Source organism: Candidozyma auris, chromosome 3, assembly GCF_003013715.1.
Source record: "Candidozyma auris chromosome 3, complete sequence".
NCBI classification, from domain to species: Eukaryota; Fungi; Ascomycota; class Pichiomycetes; order Serinales; family Metschnikowiaceae; genus Candidozyma; species Candidozyma auris.
The window spans coordinates 1,475,020-1,494,345 of NC_072814.1; the positions used below are offsets into that span (position 1 = coordinate 1,475,020).

Genomic DNA, 19,326 nt, shown 5'->3' on the forward strand with positions numbered 1-19,326 from the left:
GTCTCTACAATCACTATCAAAGCTGCGTACAACTTCTGTATAATACAACCATTTCATCCCAATATTGTCCAGCAATGGTCCTGATTATTCGGTGAAGACCGTTTTTTGTTTTTATCTAGTAGTCGAATTCCTGCGACCACACATCAAAGTTCTTGAGAGTTTGGAAGTTCTCGTCGTTGACATATCTCTTCTTTGTGATCACATAATGGAAGAGTCTCTCATCAAACTCATACAACGGCCAATATTTATTCCTGAACCAGACAATGTAATCCCTCCAAACACTATGTTCAAACGACCAAAGCCTGACGTGAATACATATGCAAGCGTAAGCGTATAATAGCCTTAGGGCGAAGAAGTTCTTCTCTCTTACGTAAGGAACCAATTGAGGTGATATCATCACGAGCCATTTGTACAAATTCACAGGGTAATTGAACTTGACGGACAAAATAAACGCCTTTTCTAGAAACAACAAGCAGTGTCTTATATCATTGATGAAAGCGCTCTTCTCCAGACTTATGTCGAAGAAGCTGATGCCACCAAGAAAATCGTTGAACTGGTTTTTTAAATCTTCGACGAATTTCACCTTGCGGGGCGGTACATAATGTAATTCGTCTGCGTAAAAGAGGTCTCCGATGTCAGATGTGATAAGCAAGTCGTAGTCACTAAAAACGATGGTCTTTAATCCCATGGCGACATTGAGCAAATCATTCTTTGGCTCATATCCGTCCTCTGCAAAGCTCACAAGGGGTATCAACTTCCAAGGTTGAAGAGCTAAGAAGCTATAAATTAAGTAATTTGAGATGGAAGCCTCATTTAGATAATTGACCTTCTCTTGCTTCGTCCTATCTGGGCTTTGATACTTCATAAGCGCCTCATTGGATCCGTTAAGAGCGCCGCCAAAGTACTCAGAAGCTCTCGTAAACAAATTGATATCCATCTTGGCGCCCTCAAACAAGTGGTCGTCTGCGAATACCCTCTGGACTTTCCATGTCTCGCTAGCAGCTTCCAACTCCCTTGTTAGCTCGTCTGCATTGAGCTTATCGTTCAAGACACTGCCCAATCCGCACAATGGCATGATCGTAAGGCATCCCATCGCCAACACTGCCAGCCTGATTGCTGACGAGGAAGCGAAGTAGCGAGGGATCACTTTTTCCCACACATAGACATGGCGCTTATTGACATTGTAAGTCATGAAGGGAACACAAACATCGTTGAAGAAGCGAACCACTCGTAGCTCAAATCGCAGCAATTGAAGCAGGTCTGCTGTGCTTCCTAGGAGCATTTGAAACGTTAGGCTCCTCGACTCGGAAAAAATCTCGTCCTCAATTGGAGTTGAGTCCGTAGAGCTCGACATCAGCACGTAATAATCCCAAACATCTTGCTTCACAGGATCCTTAGACACTTGAAACAGATCTGGGTATACACATCGTCTACCTCTGTAGCTGCAATACTCACACACTGGTCTAGCTTCGTTGCACTGGGGTTAGCAAGCAATCAAGCACCAAAAAAAAAGTAGCACACATACCTTGATCTTGAGTTTTTTGCAACTAAGACAGCCCATCTTGGACTGCCTTGCACGAGATCGGCTCGTAGTCATCGTAGTCACCAAGTGGTGATTCTGCACACCTTATAAAGGAACGGCTTGAGTTCGATGGCGCTAAGCCTCCAAGATGATGGAGTCGCTGACCTCGAATTAATTGGAGGTTAAATGCGGTTGGCTCTCAAAGGGAGTGATATTAGTGGACTATAAGGTTGAAATAAATGTGGGGGCGAATACACAGAGATACTATGCGACTCACTTCGGTGAGGAGTGGGGCTTTTTAGATCAGTAATGATGAGGATGCTCCTATACACCATACATTTGAGACAATCATATCGTTTGACCTAATGAGTAGGTTCAAATTCTTCAGTACATTTGATGTTGCAAATTAATGACCAAATCATGTTGAGCTGTGGGTGACTTTGTGTCTAGTGATGTAGTCACAGCACCCTTGATACATCACAGCACGTCCTTTGGCCATGCTATTCAGGTTCACAGGATCTCTTAAAATGCTTCATGAGAAGACCACTTCAGTCTGTATAGTCGTAATTTACCTAGAGATAGTGTCACTCTCCTTTTAAAAGTAGTGAATCTCAAAAAATCTAATGTCTTCGATAGAAGGTGCTTTTGTGAGGAACATATAAGACACACACGTCATCCAACACTTGATCTGATGTGAGACTTTTTGAGGAACTTTTAACGCGATATAATGATGTATGTCACTAGTACTGAGTAGTATTGTACAAGGACATAGACAAGAGAACCGAACAGGTAGCTTGAATTCGAAGCTTTGATCTCTATGGCTTCAAGTCGAGTAATCTTTTGAAGCGATTGAAATATGCTTCTTCATTTATCTTCTTTTCGACTGTTATCGTCTACAATCATGTATTGATGCCGGTTCATGGCATCCACAATCAAATCCCATGATGGTGTGGCATTATATATACAAGTTTTATTCGACGCTAATTACCCATTCTCCAATCATCCTATCACTATCCATAGCCTTCGACAGCGTATTTTACGCTTTATTGCATCACATATGCTAAAGGATTACCTGAGGTGTAATCAAAATGTGGTGCCCACACCTCAAAGTCTTTGAGTGAGGTGAAATTATCATCAATAATATAATTTCTGTTTGTGATCACATAGTGATATAGTCTCTCGTCAAATTCATTGAGTGGTCCATACTCGTCTCTGAACCACACAACGTAGTCTTTCCAAGAGTTTTGCTCAAAGGGGCAAAGTCTGCAATGTACACATATACAAGCGTAAGCGTACAAGAGACGTAACGCAAATAGGTTTTTAGCTCTGACGTAAGGCACAATTTGAGGCGCCATTATCACGAGCCACTTGTATAACATCACAGGAAAGTTGAATTTTATCGACAAATTGAAAGCTTTTTCCAATACAAGCAAGCACTCGCGAATATCATTGATCATGGTGCTCACTTCCAGAGAGATGTCGAAGAAGCTGATGTCACCAAGGAACTCGTCGAATTGCTTCCTCAAATCGTCAACAAACTTAACCTTACGGCGAGGCGTGAATTGAAGCTCGTCCAACTGAAAGATGTCACCAACAGCTGTTGTCGTCAAGTGAGGAAAGTTACTGAGAAGAACATTCTTGAACCCTAAAGCCATATTAAGCATGTCACTCTTGGGTTCTTGCTCGGAGAAGTCCACAAGAGGAATCAACTTCCATGGTTGTATGCCCAAAAAGCAATAAATAAGGTAATTTGCAACCGAAGCCTCGAGAATACTGCGCAGTCTCTCCTGTTGCGTTGAGTCTGGTTTTTGATACTCCAATAGGACCTCCCTGGCACCCTTTACCGCCGATTCAAAGTACTCGGAGGCTCGTCGGAACAAATTCACGTCTTGCTTGTTTTGTTCGATCAACTGATCATCTGCAAACAACCTCTGCACCTTCCAAGTCCCGCTAGCAGCCTCCAATTTTCTGGCCAAGACCTCTGCGTTAGATTCCTCCTCCAACACGTTATCCAAGCCGCAAAATGGCATAACGGTAAGACATCCCAAGGCCAAAACAGCCAGCTTGATAGTTGTAGACGTGCCAAAATACTGAGGCACCACACTCTTCCAGATGTAAACCTGTCGTCTGTTCACATTATATGTTATCCAAGGAACGGCCAAATCATTGAAGAATCGAAGTACTCGTAGCTCGAATCGCAGCAATTGTAGCAGTTGCGCCGTACACCCTAACAAGACCTGAAACGTCAAATCTCGAGACTGAGAAAAGATTTCCTCCTCGAACGGTGACGAATCGCTCGAGCTTGACAGCAGTGAGTAGGCTTCCAGAGCCTCTTTAAGTGGGTCGCCAGCGACTCGAAACACGTCTGGGTACACACATCGTCTCCCTCTGTGTCTGCAATACTCACACACGGGTCTGGCCTCGTCACACTTCGAGTTAGCAAGAATTGGCAACAGCAAACGTAGGATGACGTACCTTTATTTTGAGCTTCTTGCAACTGAGACATCCTTTTTTCGAAGGTCTCGCTCGGGTCATGCCCATGGGCATTGTAGCGGTAAATGTACTATTGGAGTGGATGGTTGATACCCCTACTATGAAGGACAGTCTGGATAAAAGACAAAAGCCCAGTTTGGGCAATTGCAATGGCACTTTTAAGATAGACAAATGGCGATCCCTTTCGAAAAGTACTTTCCTCAGTTGGTGATACGGCAACAGTCTTACTGAGGATGGGAAGAAACTGTACGACTGTGAGACCGGCCATCGGCTCCATTCAAGGTGGCCCAACAAAAGTAATCTAAAAAGACAAGACAGCATTGAAGTATTCACTTTGGGAAGAACACTAAGGGGTTTCCTTGCACTGTCTTATTCTTCACTCTAATGATCTATTGATGGCGTACTTGTATCGAGTAGACGGGCATCACCGAGTGCATCATCAAACAAAGCGATGCATGTTGCACCTCCATATGAGCTTTGAAGCTAGAACTGTACTCGTTTTGCCAGAAATAGTAATACTTGACATGTTCAGAACAAGGACGTCAAGTTGACTGACTAGGGGGTAATCTATGGCCAGCACGGTATGCTAGCCTTCACCTGCAACTAAAACAAAGAGCACTACGAAGCGGGTACTATTCATTGAAGATTTCGGGGTAGATGCTCCTGGTTACAAAGTCTGACTTAATTTACGTCGAGGTACCTTCATTCAGATTTCTCAAAATTGGACCAGATAGCATCCAGCGACTTACAAGGTTCTTGCGATTCCCGATTTATTAAGTACAAAAAAATTCCCGTCGTAAAACAAATATAAAAAAATGAAGATATAAAAAAATGGAGGTGTAATAGATAATGTCATCGTATTATGGTGGGGGGAGGAGTGTTCAGCAAAAGCGCCCGCTAAAACGGTTTCCAAATATGAACTGCAACCAAATCTTAGTGCCGAGTCAAGCATCTGCCAACTCAATTCGTGGTTCTTGAAGGTATTAGTCATTATGAGCCTCTAGGAGGCGAAGATTGGATAAAAGTAAGGCGTCACGAAATTTCCACGGCAGACACATGAAAGGAGAAAAATAAACCCAAGAATGGCAGCAGCTATGCAAAGTCACAATTTTATTGAGCACAATTGCAAAACACAAAACAGAAGCAGCCCAAAGGCCACCACAGAGATCCTAAAGCAAGCACACAGGCTGCTTAGAATCTCTGGTTGGCCTTCTTGGCCTTGAGCTTCTTCTGGATGCTGACGGCGACAATAGCAATGGCGGCCAAGCCGACCAAGACGAAGACAAGAATGACACCAGCTGGAAGCATTTTTGTGAATTTGAGATAAAAAAGTGTGTTACTTTAAGGAGGAAAAGAGGGAACAGAAAAATTCGGCCGGGGTCCCCAGTTGCAATATATATGAAAGTGCGCTATTTTTTTACTTTTTTTTCCTCGCTTTTTTCCTCCCACCAACCTTGTTTATGCAAGCCATTTTCGGCTCGACAGTGTGGGCCGCCGGTGCAACGTGCCGGACGAGGGTCGTGCCCCGCCCAGAAGGTTTTGGCCCACCCCCATCTAAACTTGACTTGGAAGACGTTTTGTTTGAAGTAAGTACCATACCCAAATTCTGCCGGCTTATTAGTAGCAGTGATGGGTGTTTTTCCTCGAAAAAAACGACGTCTGGGGCGTGAGTTACTTACCCACGGCTCTCTCCGTAGTGTATGTTACTGCTGGCTCTGATTAGGTGCACGACAGCACTCGGAGTCGGTTGCTTTAAACTTTGAAAAAAAAAGTTCAAGTGGGCCTGGAAATTGCAAAATTTTTTATCCGAGAATCCGTTGAAATGAAACTTTATCGTTTTTAAAAAACCAATTTTTCTTTTTTCTTTTTTTTGTTTTCTTTATTTTTTTCTCATGCTACTCTCTGTTGACTCTTCCACGGCACAGATTCCGCATTCTTTCATTGGTCGCACCAGTGGGGGGCACCGGAAAAACTACATAGACCAACGAAGAAAAAAAAAAATGGAAGGAGTCATTTAAGAAGATCTGAAAGCAAAATAGAGCTCGATGGCGAATAGTCCCCAAAAGTGGGCCCGATAATCGTCTCTCATAGCGGATTTGTGCCTTAATCACCGTCTTCGTTGCCTCAAGTAAGCTCGCTCGGCAACCTCGGCGACGGTTGGTGCGGCAACGGCTTTGGCCCTTTTGCAGGCTGTCAATGCTAGAAGAGGGAAACAAAGAGAATGAAAAAAACAATCCGACGATAATTCTCAACTTGGAAACTCTTTAAATCGACGACACTTTGAAAGACTTTGATTCTTTATCTCGCTGGACATTCTCCTTTTAGTACGTGATTGAATTTCTAATCACCTTTCTTAGACAAACAAATGTGCATACACATGTAAGCAGGTGGCCACGGCTCCAGGGGCATTTGGCGATTTTTTATGTCATTGTCTTGATTGTGTAAATTATGCGGTACTCCCGTCAGGTTTAAGCATGCCTTCTGGATATGTTCATGGACATAGCATGATGTAAGTCCACCAAAAACTAAAGCGGTTATAGTTTCCCGCAAGACAAAAATCCCCATGGCTTCCGTGCAACGCTCTTAACTGGGTGTTTGTTTTTCAGTTTAGCTCGTGGTGCATAGCTATTTGGCATAATCATCATGTGTTACCTCGCCAGGGCTAGACTGAGTATTACTGGTAACACAGGTTGGTGACTATCAATGAACGAGGATGTTTGTTAATTTGATAAACTTGTCAAATATGTAGATTTGGTGGAATTCCTTTTCCTGAACGTAAATCAATGTGTACCTTCCGTAGGTCAACCTCAGGACAAACCATAATACAAATCCCCCCGGGTGAAGCACCCTTATCGTCATGCACAACATTAAGACTTCCGTGCGTCACTCGCAACAGAATAGAATGATTCTAACTCACAGGCGATATATTGTGGCGCCAAAGGCAACGCTTCATGCTCGCAGTGGCAGTTTCTAACCATTGCCTCAATGGAGCATAAATTAAATCAGTATACATCGAACAAGAGCATCCAAAATATCACAAAAGAGGCAATTTTGTGATTTTATGTGTGATGCACTGACCTGGCCAGATTTGGTCTTTTGGGATTATGAGTTGTCTCGTATAAGAAAGTGAGACGGATTTTTTGCAACTACTTTTATGGTGAGAGTATAACTAGGTTCTAGGGGCACGCTCGAAGATAGACAGCAGATTACGGTGAAGAAAATAGAATTGTTTTGATCTGCAATGAGCAGAGCCCTTCACCAACCCTTCACCTAGTGACATTGTCGTTGTACGTTCAGTCAATACAAACCATAGCTTACAACCACTGAGGACCAAGATCAGCTCATTTAGACCTCCTATCATACTTTAAACTCATCACCTACGAAAAAGGACTAAAAACGCTAAATGTCTCAATCGGTGCCTCCAACGACCGTTCTATTGTTCTTCTCCACTGACCAATTCTTGGGGCGCCTCTTTAGTGGTGAGCTTGACTATTGGGATGGATGGACGACACACCTTCACCTTTCATGTCAAAAGAACCAGCATTGTCTTTCTGTCAGCCCCACTTTTTGCCTTTAGCTATCTTTTCCCACGTCTTTCTTCTTCCTCTTATATCCGCTTCATCGCAGCCGGACTTTTCAGTGGTGTACAATTCACATGCGATATCTCTTATGTACTTAAATCCTTAGTAATGGTCCAGACTTCAACACAAACACGTCACAATATATCCCTATTTCTTCTAGTGTCGTAACTATAACTTACTTCGAAGATGCCTTCCATCACCCTCCAGAACGGTAATCGCCTGTTCTCGGCCTACAGCTCCCATCCTCAGTCTGCTATCGCCAACCTTAGCAACTTCGATAGGGTGATCTTCTTTCTCCATGGTTTCCCAGACAACAACAAGTCGTACGACAAAGTTTTGCCTTTGATCAAGGCCAACTATGGCAAAAAGAAAGTGTTGCTCATTGCTCCTCTCTTGAGAGGTTACGAACCTTCGTCTCAGGGCCCTGATACAGAATACAAGATGTCTGATATCGCTGGAGACGTGAAAGCGTGGATCTTGCAAATTGTGCCCAACAAAGAAGTGCCCGTCCACCTTGTGGGCCATGATTGGGGTGCCATTGTCACGTTCAAGACGGCCCAGTTGTACCCTGAGCTTCTCACCTCCACCGTGACGTTGGCGATTCCCTACATTGCCAATCTTCGTCCTTGGCATTACCTTTTCTATGCTCCTCGTCAGTTATACTGCCTGACGTATTTCTTCACCATGCAATATGCGTTCATTTACCGCCAGAAGTTTGGAAACTTACTTGAGCCGGGCTATTTGGATGAATTGTGGAAGTTCTGGTCTCCCAAGTGGGATTTCAAGGAGGAAATCGACTCCGTGAGGCAGACTCTTAATGAGCCTGGTGTGCTTGATGCCGCCACCGCGTATTATCGTAATTTGTTCAGACCTAGTATCATTCACGAGCGCAAGTGGCTAGTGGACTTCGAAAAGGTGCCTACCTTGATCTTGGGCGGTGAACACGATGGATGCATGGTATCTGACTTGTATGACTTGGAGGCCAGGTTATTGGCGTCGACACCTAAGGTGAAGGTGCAGTTGTTGAGCGGTGTCGGTCACTTTTTGCACAGAGAGGACCCTGCCAAGGTTGCTGAGCTTATTTGTGACTGGTTTGAAAAGTACGACCAATAATTAGTGGATGAGCTGGATTAACTGGCCGGAATCTTTGATTCGTTAACTGATAAATGGTGAAGGCCTGGTCATAACAGAAATCCTTGGCCTCAAAAGAAAAGAATACAGTATGAAGAGTCAATCTCATAGTTCTTTTGCTGAATGCAATAATGAAATCCCAACCTACTTAATGGATTGCCATTTGCAAGATCGGTATTGGCATATTTCCACAAAAGAAAAAAAAATTTATAGGTGGTCCTCCAGTTGTTTATTTTCAATAGAAGGTCGAGCCCTCTTTGCGATGTATTGCGTTTCTTGGTTTAAAAATGCAAGCGGGATAATACGGTTGTATTTCGACGACCTCGACCCTTGATAAGCTTCGGATAGAGGAAAGTTCACTCAAACAGAGCCATTGATGGAAACCAAACTACAACGTCGACTACATGAGACCTCTACAAACTTCGGTGAAAAAGTCCGCTGCTACCGAACGCCGCTTCAAGTCATCATTCCGTGGAAATGTTTGCGGGCATTTTTTTTTTTTCTTCCCTTTTCCTTTTTGTCACGTCGGCGTGAATTTCCCCTAGTGTGCTTGACCAAGCCGAGTCAGAGGGCGGAGAATCAGGCGATATGACTCTTTCTTAAGAGCTCTTTTCTTTTGTTTATTTCCAGCTAAATCCATGCATTAGACGCAAGTAGTGCTGGTGTGTTTGATGCAAACGTGAATCAGGTTCTTGCAGCAGACTGGCAGAAAAAGAGCAAGAAGGCACGGGGCACTGTGAGCAAACGAGCTACACGAAAAAGTAAAGCCACCACTCGATGACCGTGCTTTGACAAAAATGCGTTTCGTCAAGACAAACCCGGCGGCAATGAAAGGTGAGGGTCAGGAAAAGAAGGGGGCCACTTTTTTGCAAAAGGGATGATCGCTCAGGAGTCCAAGACCTTGCAATTGACGAATCAACAATTGAAGATCTATCAAAGATCCAGTCCAAGCAGTGGTCATCAAGGCCATACATACACTAACACGAAGTCACCGCCTACGCTGGAGTTATGCTTAATCATGCTACAAGATTAAGAGAAAAAAATTAAAAAAAATAATAAAATTAGAAAAAAAAAGAAAGGCGAAAACAAAATGTAAACGCCAAAATGTAAGGCCCACTCGAAAACCATGGCTTCGGAAGCCTTGAGAAGCCGTATCACTTTTGTGTCTCTGTGAGCTTTTATTCTTCTGGCATTCTCCCTTACGCACATTCTCCAGGGCATGGCCCAAACAGGAAGAGCCCACCCCAACAAGTGTCCACACAAGGCGTTGAAGCTTGTGTCAAATGTCTGCAAAAGCGCAAACAGCCCACCCAGCATTAAAAAGCTCTTCGTCTTTTTTATTATCTTTTTTTTTTTTTTTCCCCTTTTTTTCAACCCTTCCCCTTAATTCCCTTGTTTTCAGTTTTCCTTTCTCATTTGCTTTCGCTTTTTTCCATTCCTCATTCCTACCTTCTGCACTGCGCGATAACCACTGCGCGATAACCACTGCGCTTAGGTGGTGCTGCCACTCCCAAAGGCAACAGAAAAAGGAAATCAGTACTTTTGGGAGTGAGCTGCCAATCAAGCCTGTGTTGCCAGAAGAAGCCATGTTGCTTTTTTTGTGTCATATTCCCTGGTCAAGGGCCCCCCACCAAAGCCCCAGGGTCACCTTGTTTGTTTGTTTTGTGGTTGGTTTTTCTATTCTTAGCGGGACTTGGTCCTTGACAGTCTCTTCCAATTGCTGTTTTATTATTATTATTTGTCTACGGCTTATTGTCCCTATTCTTTTTGGATCGGTGTATGGGCACAATAGCGTAACTGGGCTCGCTAGATTTACGAGCAAGGCAGTGCATTGGGGAGACGACCGCCTGCACACAAGGCCATTTACGGGAGCCTGCGCTGACAGCATCTGGTTTGCAGAACGCGAAGTCAATCACTACAATAGCACATTCTACAGATAAAAAGGAACACAAAAGGATCCTTCCTGTCTTTACTCTACGATTATACCATTATACTATTCGTCTAAAATTGTCTTGTGGTATTAATAATGTTAGTCGCTATTAGTTGAGTCTCCAATTTTTTTTTCAGGGTCACTGGAACTGTAGCTTGTATTCTACATGGGTGCTTGAATCATCTGCCCTGTGCCTGACTTCTCTAAGCCTCTAGCTTGCTCTGTAGATCACAGTGACTGATACCTGAGGCAAGGAGGGTGATTAAGGTGTCGTATCTGTCCAGAAAGGTTCAAGAGCTTGGCCCCCTCAGAGGGGCACGCAACGCTGATCATGACTATCTGGCCAGTACCGGTGGGGGCGCTTTCGTGCACGTCTGAAACAGACGAGAGAGCCAATTCACCTCCTCTTCTTTGGGGTCTAGGCTAAAATTATGATGAGTGGAGCGAAGTTAGTTTCTGCTGATAGGGCTGCAAACGAAATCTGACGCTCTGACTCTTCTGAAGCAGAGTCGTACTGCACACACTGCAAGCAAACCATGCACACGTGCACATGTACGCAGGTCACCAGCCCACACTCGTTCTATTGTCGAATTAACGAGCCTCTGAGGGCACATGCAGGGCGCCAGCTATTGTCGCTGAGCCCCTGTTCATGGCAACAATGCCATGCGTCCAGGCCCACGGTGGCTGTTCATGCGTGTGGCCGGTTGTGTGCAGGCACAGGTCTGGTCAGCTATGCTTCTTCTTTGGCTATATGCATTCCATGCGTGGGCCCACCTTCCCTGGTGCATCGATAGCGACCTCACCATAATAAATCACTCCATCGTGGTGGGACCCACGAGACTATCGCCATAGCCCACATAATCACCTGCTGCTGTTGCCTCGTAACTGCTACCGGTGTCGAGCCCAAGTGCCTGCACCGGACCCGCAAGCAGGCTTGCCCCAAGAACACCAGGGCCAAGCTGGCCATTATTATACTCCTTCTTCATCTCCTCAGGCACAACCTCCATCGTCACCAACTCCTCATACTCGCCAGCATCCGTCCACAACGTTGGCTCGTAGCTGCCAGCGTGGGCGCCGCTCATGGATGTGGTGTTGGCAAGACTGTCTGCAAAAAAACCTCCGCTCATGGCGTACGGATATGTGTAGCCCATGCTCATATTGCTCAACAGCGACAGGTTGCTCAGCATCAGTTGCCGCAGCGAGTCGGACGGTAGACTGTGGAACAGCTGCTGCGGTTGGAGCGTGGTGCCCCCAGCGCTTTCTCCCGAGCTCCAGTTAGAGTGGAAGCTGTATGCTGCTGGTGTGTGTGGCGACAGCTGGGGCAGGCTGGTGTGGTTCAGCAAGCTCAAGTGAGGACTGGGCATCACATGGCTGTGATGGTTGGGGTCTGTAGGACACAAGGGAGGAGCCTGGAAGGACTGCGTCATTGAGTAGTCCATTCTGACACCAAGCAGCAGGAGAGACAGCTTTTGGTGGTCTGTTGTTTGGTGGTCGTGAGAAAGCTCATGTTGGTGGGTGTTGTGTGGCTCTGAGGGTTGTGCGTGCAGTGGCTCCAGGGGAGGGTTTGTGGGCACCTTCTTTGGTTTGCCGTCTTCCTTGTCATCGTGGTAGCTGATGGGCTTGCCGTTTTTGGTTTTTGGCCTGTTTCTCTTCAAAGGCCCGTTGACAAAAGTGCAGTTGCCCTTGTTGAACTGGACACACGCTAGACAAGGGATGGAGTTTTCAATGATACAACAAGTTTTTCTGCGGCGGCAGAAATCGCAGGGTCTCTTTGAGCGCGACTTGTAAGGGCGCATCGAGTTGACTTGGGACGCCAACGCCTTCTTAGTGAACTTCATGGCGCCAGGGACGTGAAACAAATGGGCGTACGAGAAAAGAGGAGGGAAGCGGAAGGCTTATATAGTAAGAGGGACGAGGAAGCGTTTCTGTTTTGGAGTGCAGACGTGAGGGCTCGAGAGGATCTGTGCTTGCCTATTGTTTGCAGCAGAAGGGTGCAGCGTGCATGCGCGTGCGTGTATTGTGTATTGAGGGACGTACATGGGGCTGCGTGTGCTCTGTGTGCAGTCAACGCATCTGACGTCGCAGGGCTTCAGGTTGAAGCCCGCTTGTCTGCAGTACGCAGGTTGGCCCACGATCGCAATCGTAACCAATTACAGCACTCCCGCTTGACAGGTGTCTGCAGGCGACCATTTCTTTACTTCAAACCAGGCTTTTTATCAGGTAGCTCAGGTGAATCACATGGCTCAAGATAACCATTCTTACCAGCAGAAGCGAGCCCACCAGCACTAGCGCCGCCCAATCAAGCGAGTTCTCGCAAGCACCCAAGCAACGTGATTTTGGCCTCGTTTGGCTGGCCTCAAAAGAAACAAGAAAATAGGGCCCAATCGACAAATGCCCCCACCACCATTGCCCCCACCACTGCCCCCACGATTGCCTCCACCGTCCTAGAGCGCCCACTACTCTTTTCCCTCCACAGTAGCAGGTAACCTTCCCAGGGAAACCTTCGTTGCCCCTCTATCGCCTGGGTTCGACGCCCCCTCGCTAATTTTCTCCTCGCACCTGTAGCCAGCGCTATATCCCAGGAACCAACACCGCCTCCCCTGAGGTTGCGAAGCAGCGCAGCGGTGTCTGTAGCCCTGTGATGTCACCCAGGAACAGTGTACTTAGTGCACAGCACCTAAAGCACAGCACTTAGTGCACTACACTGTGCACGTATCTGTGAAGGCGCTTTGCAACGCTTCGAACCAGATAATCCTTGGAACCGTAGTGGAGAAAATAATGATGGTTGGTTGCCAGGCGCCATTGTGGAAGCGGCCGCTCGCTGGGCCCCTCGCTTTGTGCTCGCATTGGTGCTTGCTAGCGCGTGGCTGGAGAACAACCGAGGGAACAGTGTCATATGCCATGGAAGCGTGGGAAAGAAGCCGCCGCCATGCACGATCGATCAGAAAGGGCAGGAAGGGCAAGAAGAAGCACCCACTACCTGTGAGTGAAGAGACTACACCCCCCGGCGCACAAGATACGCTTCAGCACGAGGGGACCCTCAGTACCCATTGGTGAGTTGCTCTGGAGGAGTGTGACCAGATGGAGACATTTCGGGAATAGGAATGAGGCACGAGGAACGAGGAACGAGGAACTAGGAACGAGACAACTGCGCAAGGCCTGCAAGGAATCTTTGGGAATCTTCTGTAGCAGCAATGTGGGTTACTTCATAGTCACCTTCAGTTGCCAGATCGTGCCACTGACTCTCTTGGTGGCTCGTGCGGGAATTATTGAGCCTTTTTCTTTCTTTGCACGGCCGCACTGCTGAGGCGGCCTCCCGCCGCAAACGGAACCCTTCCTTCCGCCACCACTCCCACCTCACCAAACAGGCTCCTTCGTAGAGCCACATAAAAATACCTCCCACGGCCCAATAGTCGCCCCAGAAATTGCTGCCGCAATCGCAGCAGCATCCTAATATTCTACCTACAAAGAAAAAAATAAAAAAAAAGCTTCCTCTTTCGCCTGGCTCGCTGCCGCCAGCCACTGGGCGCCTGCCTCTGGACACTCGCTCCAAAAGTGGGCCAGTGGGTCGCTTTTTACCGCCCTGCGAGCTAATGGTCACAAGACACTTAGCTTGCATTGGTGCGCTTGCCATGCACAATCGCCAGGGCTCCCCTTCAACTTTTAACCTGCTTGCCTACTCCTTACACTTTGTGGTCGTCTTGCTGCTTTACTGCTTTCTCTGTGCTTCTGCTCTTTTAGTGCGTTCTGACTGCTTTCTCGCTGCGCTCTTGGCGCTGCCCATCTACGCCAGCTTTTTTTTCGCAGCCGAGTGTCCTGAGCAAAGCCTGGCTTTGCACACTTACGAGATGGGCCTCCTCAGCCTATTCTGCCACAGGTAAGCGACGCAAAAGTGATGGCTCTGCTTTGACTCTGAGTCGACTTCGTCGTCTCATTGAATGAGCTTCCAAACAAGCACAAAGTGCCCCATTCGTAAAGTTTACTCAATGCCCACCGGCTCTGTTATCTGCACCCGCTGTATCACCCGCTGTATCACTTGCAGGATAGGAGCTTCTCGATTGTATGCTGGTACTTCCCCTAGCTCCTCTTTGTGTCCCTGCCTCTGGTTCCTGGGGATTGCCTGCCTGCCTCCCAGTACACCACTCATTTACGGTGGATGTGCTGTATGTGATTGGTCTGAGCTATCTTCTCCTCCCGCTTTGGGTCACAAAGTCTCAAATCTGGATCTACTCTCCTTCGTAACCTTATCAGAATGACCTGGTCCGTTGATTATGCGTGTATTAGTAATCTACGTGCTGTCGTGCTGTCTCAGTTCAACTGGACGTAGTTCCCAGGGAACGCTCCAGTTTGTCCATTGTAGCGGCCCGTCCACCACCCGTTGGCATCGCCTTGCTCGATGATCTCAATCACCGCTCCAGCGGTGAAGGTCAAGTCTCCCTGTGCCTGTGCTGTGTAATCGTACAACGCCGTGCACGTAGGGAGCGCTGCTGGTGCTCCACCGTACGGTGGCGGCGCTGGTGCTCCTGGAACCGCTGCTGCTGGCTGGGGCACCCCATACTGCGGTTGTTGTGCCGCTGGCTGTCCGTACTGAGCTCCGGGCTGTCCGTACTGCGGTTGCTGGAACTGGGCCTTCTCGTTGCCGTAGCCGTAGTTGTTGCCCATCTGGCCCGGAGTGTACTGGGGGAGTCCCTCTCCAGGTGCGCTAGTGGTCGATGGAGATGTGGCACCGCTCGACGACGACCCGGGACCACCTCCAGCCATCATCTGATGTCTTCTCTTGGTCGCCTCCAACTTGCTCTTGGCGTGGCCCACTTTGAAGTGCGTGATGCCAATGGCGTCTGTCTGCTCTTCGATGTTACCCTTTTTCGCGGTGTATGCTTCGACAATGTCCGAGTTCAAGTCAAAGTAGGGGATCTTCAACTCCTCCATCCGGCTGTACAACGTGTAGAAAATGTTCAATTGCATGTAGTAGAACGACACAAACAAAGGCTTGATGAAATCCAGCTGCATGGAGAACAACGTGGGCAACTCGTCTTTCAACATGTTGTTGTAGTAGTCGTACTCTTCTTGGGCCACCGCCACCTCTGCCTCAGCATTGTACATTTTCTCCTCGTCCTTGGCTGTTCTCTCCTTCTTGTCCTCGTACTTCTTGTACGTGCGCTTGTGTCTATCCAAATCCACCTGTTTGTGGTCTCTCTTGGTGGCCATCTTCCTGATCAGCTGGATCACCTTCAAAAGCTCCTGGGCTGGATCCACAATACGTTTTTGAATAAGCTCAAGGTCAGGCTGCAATGTTTCCTTCAACTCCCTTACCACTTCTCTATACTGCTCCGTGGCCTCCACACCTTGTGGGTTGTCTTCGGGAACAGTGGCGCTGGGATCTGATAACCTCCCGCTTATGGGCTTGTAAATCTCCTCAATGGCTTTGGAAAAGTCAATCTGGTAGTCAAGCATGCCATTGACGGCAGCAAAGTACCTTTTCGACTCCTCACTGAGTTTTTTCGTTTCCAACTCCAACTCCTTGAATCTTCTCTCGGCATCGGCGTAGACGGGATCCTGGGTGATTTCACCCATGTTGAGCTTTTGCCGGAAATTCTGCGGGGCACGCAACACTGACTTCTTTATCCCCTTGAATGACATGATGAGGTTTGTTTGTTTAAGTTCTAGTGGTGGTTGTTGTTTTCTGTGCTAACAATCCAATAAGGGAGTTCCACTTTTGGTGGTCACTGATGATGGGGCACGGGTGTCACTCCCCCTATAGCTTGCGCCTTTCACATAGGCTCACTGTTTATGTAGTAAATCGGGATATAAACAACAAATATCAAAAGTTTACTCTTATTTTGTTTCTTTTATTTATTTCAGGGGCAACTTATGCTTTGCTTGTTTATGCCTTCCTCTTTCATGGCAACAACTCTTGTACCGACTATTCTATGGTACATAAATGTGGAGCTGCTTTTCGCACCCATTTGCAACTCTACGCAAATTCAGCAACTTCTTGGTTACTGGACACCTCGGTAGTCCTTGATGATTTTATCACTTGCATGGTAACCAAAGCCTCTGGCAGGTATTCAAGGCATTTTAGGTAGAAAGAGAAGGTGAGATTTCTGGGGGCTGACTTGACGGTTCCATAGGTATCAAGCTTCATGTTCAATGCGGTTTCCGTGGGTATGAAATGTTGGCGAGAGAAGACACAGTGACTTCAGCCAGGAGTGCTCCTTCAGCAATCTATATATCGCATTTCTTCGCTTGTTATACTTGCGTAGAGCCCACTGAGCGATGCGTAGATTTTCGTGATTAAATGTTGCAGCCATTTCATGAGCGCAAATAGTAGTACAAGTAGCTTCCCATCCACTGATAACTCGAAAAAATCCTTTTTTGAAGCACAATCAGAATCCGAATTGATCACATCAGATTGTGGACAGGCAATTGGGGGCGACTCAAAGATTCTGCAAAGGCTAGGGATGTTGTAAGAAAAAGTAGAGAGTCTCACTGCAACGATTAGAGATCATACTGAATCATACTAAACAAGCTTACTAGAAAAATCATTGCAGGCAATTAATGAAGTAGTCAAGATATTTTGAGATCAAATGTCTTTTGGAGAGGTCCGCTTGCTACAAGTATGCGAGTTATCTCACCTTTGCTGACAGGGATTGAAACAAATAACGCCAAGGTTGCGTATGAATCTTAAAACCAAAGAAGTACTGAGAAACGAATTCAACGTCTCTCCACCCATGCCCTATCAAAGTTCTCCTTCTCCATACCCTAGATCACCTACTTCTCTTTGGTCAATCGTTTCTCATCTCATTAGTAACGGTTGCGAAACAGCTCATTGCGGGTTGCTTACAATCATTGCTTCGACTTTGAGAATAGACACCTCAAATTTAAAACCAAAAGAAAACACCGAATTAAAATAAGTTCACTCGAGATCACCCCAAAATCACCCCCCACAAACCTCGTTGTACTCCTCCTTTCTAATCACCGAGGCACCCGCTTTGTTCCGGCTTTTGGCCCGTTTAACGCCTGTAGCACATTTCTCACCTGATTATCACATTCGCAGTATCAAAGACATCCTACTTCTACAATACTTTTCCAACTACCTCCCCACATGGTGCTCGATATCCTGACTTTCTCGGTGTCCCCAACCACAGGGTTTCTTCCTGAGGAGCTCCCGCTTCGAAGATTGCCTCAGGATTACTACAAGCCCTGGGAAGACATAGTGGAGAATTTGCCGGCTCTTCTTCTCTCGAGAAAAATCAGGTCGATCATAGACAAGCTCCCACAACTCGAAACAAGCCAGTTGAAGCTGACTCCAGAACTCAGAAGAGCGTACCTGGTGCTTGGTTTTTTGGCCCATGGCTATGTTTGGGGTGATAGCGTGCCAGTGTCCAAGATTCCTATGCAAGTGGCCACTCCACTAATAGATGTGGCCGATCAGTTGGGTCTTCCTCCGCTTGCTACGTACGCTGGCTTGTGCCTTTGGAACTTCAGAGAGATAATGCCGGGGTCCAACGAATACGCCCATGGCAGGTTCAACTGGGACAATCTCACCACCATTAACACTTTCACAGGGTCGATAGACGAGTCGTGGTTTTACTTGGTTAGTGTATTCTTTGAGTATAGCGGGGGCCAGTGTGTGAAGTTTGGCTTGCAAGCGATGGACCATGCGAGAAATGGCAATGTGACTCACTTGATCAGATGTCTTCAGGAACTAGCACAAGCAATAGACCACTTGGGGTCGGTGCTCATGCGGATGGAGGAAATGTGTGATCCTCATGTGTTCTACTTCAGAATCAGGCCGTACTTGGCTGGCTGGAAGAACATGCAAGACGTGGGGCTCCATCCTAATGGTGTTATTTACGGCGACGAGAAAGCCCACAGATCTTACGCTGGAGGTTCCAACGCTCAGTCTTCGTTGATTCAGTTTTTAGACTCCTTGTTGAGTGTTCACCACCATTCCACAGGAGATAGACCCGTGCCTGAAGTTGGTCGTACGACTGAACCACAGAAAGTTCAGAAAGGTTCATCGGACAATGCTTTCCTTGTGGAAATGCGTAACTATATGCCCAGGGAACACAGAGAGTTCTTGGAAATGGTAGATAAAGAGAGCCTGATCCGTGATTTTGTATTTCAACACAAGGGGGCCTCCCCAGAGCTCACGCTAAGCTACGATGCTTGCTTGGCGATGCTCAAGCTGTTCAGAGATAAGCACATTCAGATTGTTACAAGATATGTCGTATTGCAAGCCAAGAAAGCACCAAAGATGGGATCGTCGTCAACTCTTCGTTCAGGATTAGCAAAGAAGAAGGCTGCTGGCGTAGAAGAGAAGGGCACTGGCGGTACTTCTTTGCTCCCATTCCTCAAACAATGCAGAGACGAAACAGGAGACCCTGCTGCTGGTAGCTGGGGTAAGCGTATCCTCAGCGATGGTGTGATGCGTCTAGGGTACTCGAAGCCGAACGGTGTGAACGAAGATGATTAGGGTAGAGGGTGCAAAACACCTATTCTAGATCTCACTACACTCAACTTTCCGCTATACCTATGCAATCACGATCAACACATGTTAGATGATATATCAACGCTATGGTTTTTATCATTTATAGACTATAAATCAGGGAGACAAGGATTCTGCTTCCTCTGTGCTATAATGGTTGCGAAAAGTAGCTGCGTGA

General features: G+C 46.8%; 6 protein-coding genes across 6 annotated transcripts; 2 read left to right on the forward strand and 4 right to left on the reverse strand. All coding sequences in view use genetic code 12, as the record gives it.

Annotated features, from left to right (window-relative positions):
• Window positions 1–115: 115 nt before the first annotated feature.
• On the reverse strand, window positions 116–1,561 carry CJI96_0003304 (Zn(II)2Cys6 transcription factor domain-containing protein; the record flags this gene model as incomplete). The annotated part of the gene is made up of 2 exons (XM_029032857.2): window positions 116–1,477; window positions 1,526–1,561. 2 exons carry the CDS (start codon window positions 1,559–1,561, stop codon window positions 116–118), a joined length of 1,398 nt encoding a protein of 465 aa, XP_028893172.2.
• A 1,004-nt stretch (window positions 1,562–2,565) lies between these two features.
• CJI96_0003305 (Zn(II)2Cys6 transcription factor domain-containing protein) lies at window positions 2,566–4,069 on the reverse strand (the record flags this gene model as incomplete). The annotated part of the gene is made up of 2 exons (XM_029032856.2): window positions 2,566–3,951; window positions 3,998–4,069. The coding sequence occupies 2 exons, from the start codon at window positions 4,067–4,069 to the stop codon at window positions 2,566–2,568; spliced, it is 1,458 nt and encodes a 485-aa protein (XP_028893171.2).
• Window positions 4,070–7,782: 3,713 nt separating this feature from the next.
• On the forward strand, window positions 7,783–8,709 carry CJI96_0003306 (uncharacterized protein; the record flags this gene model as incomplete). Its single annotated transcript, XM_029032855.2, has 1 exon — window positions 7,783–8,709. The coding sequence occupies one exon, from the start codon at window positions 7,783–7,785 to the stop codon at window positions 8,707–8,709; it is 927 nt and encodes a 308-aa protein (XP_028893170.2).
• Window positions 8,710–11,469: 2,760 nt separating this feature from the next.
• On the reverse strand, window positions 11,470–12,495 carry CJI96_0003307 (uncharacterized protein; the record flags this gene model as incomplete). The annotated part of the gene is made up of 1 exon (XM_029032854.2): window positions 11,470–12,495. One exon carries the CDS (start codon window positions 12,493–12,495, stop codon window positions 11,470–11,472), a length of 1,026 nt encoding a protein of 341 aa, XP_028893169.2.
• Window positions 12,496–14,965: 2,470 nt separating this feature from the next.
• RVS167 (amphiphysin) lies at window positions 14,966–16,297 on the reverse strand (the record flags this gene model as incomplete). The annotated part of the gene is made up of 1 exon (XM_029032853.2): window positions 14,966–16,297. The coding sequence occupies one exon, from the start codon at window positions 16,295–16,297 to the stop codon at window positions 14,966–14,968; it is 1,332 nt and encodes a 443-aa protein (XP_028893168.2).
• Window positions 16,298–17,762: 1,465 nt separating this feature from the next.
• On the forward strand, window positions 17,763–19,136 carry CJI96_0003309 (dioxygenase BNA2; the record flags this gene model as incomplete). Its single annotated transcript, XM_029032852.2, has 1 exon — window positions 17,763–19,136. The coding sequence occupies one exon, from the start codon at window positions 17,763–17,765 to the stop codon at window positions 19,134–19,136; it is 1,374 nt and encodes a 457-aa protein (XP_028893167.2).
• Window positions 19,137–19,326: the final 190 nt, after the last annotated feature.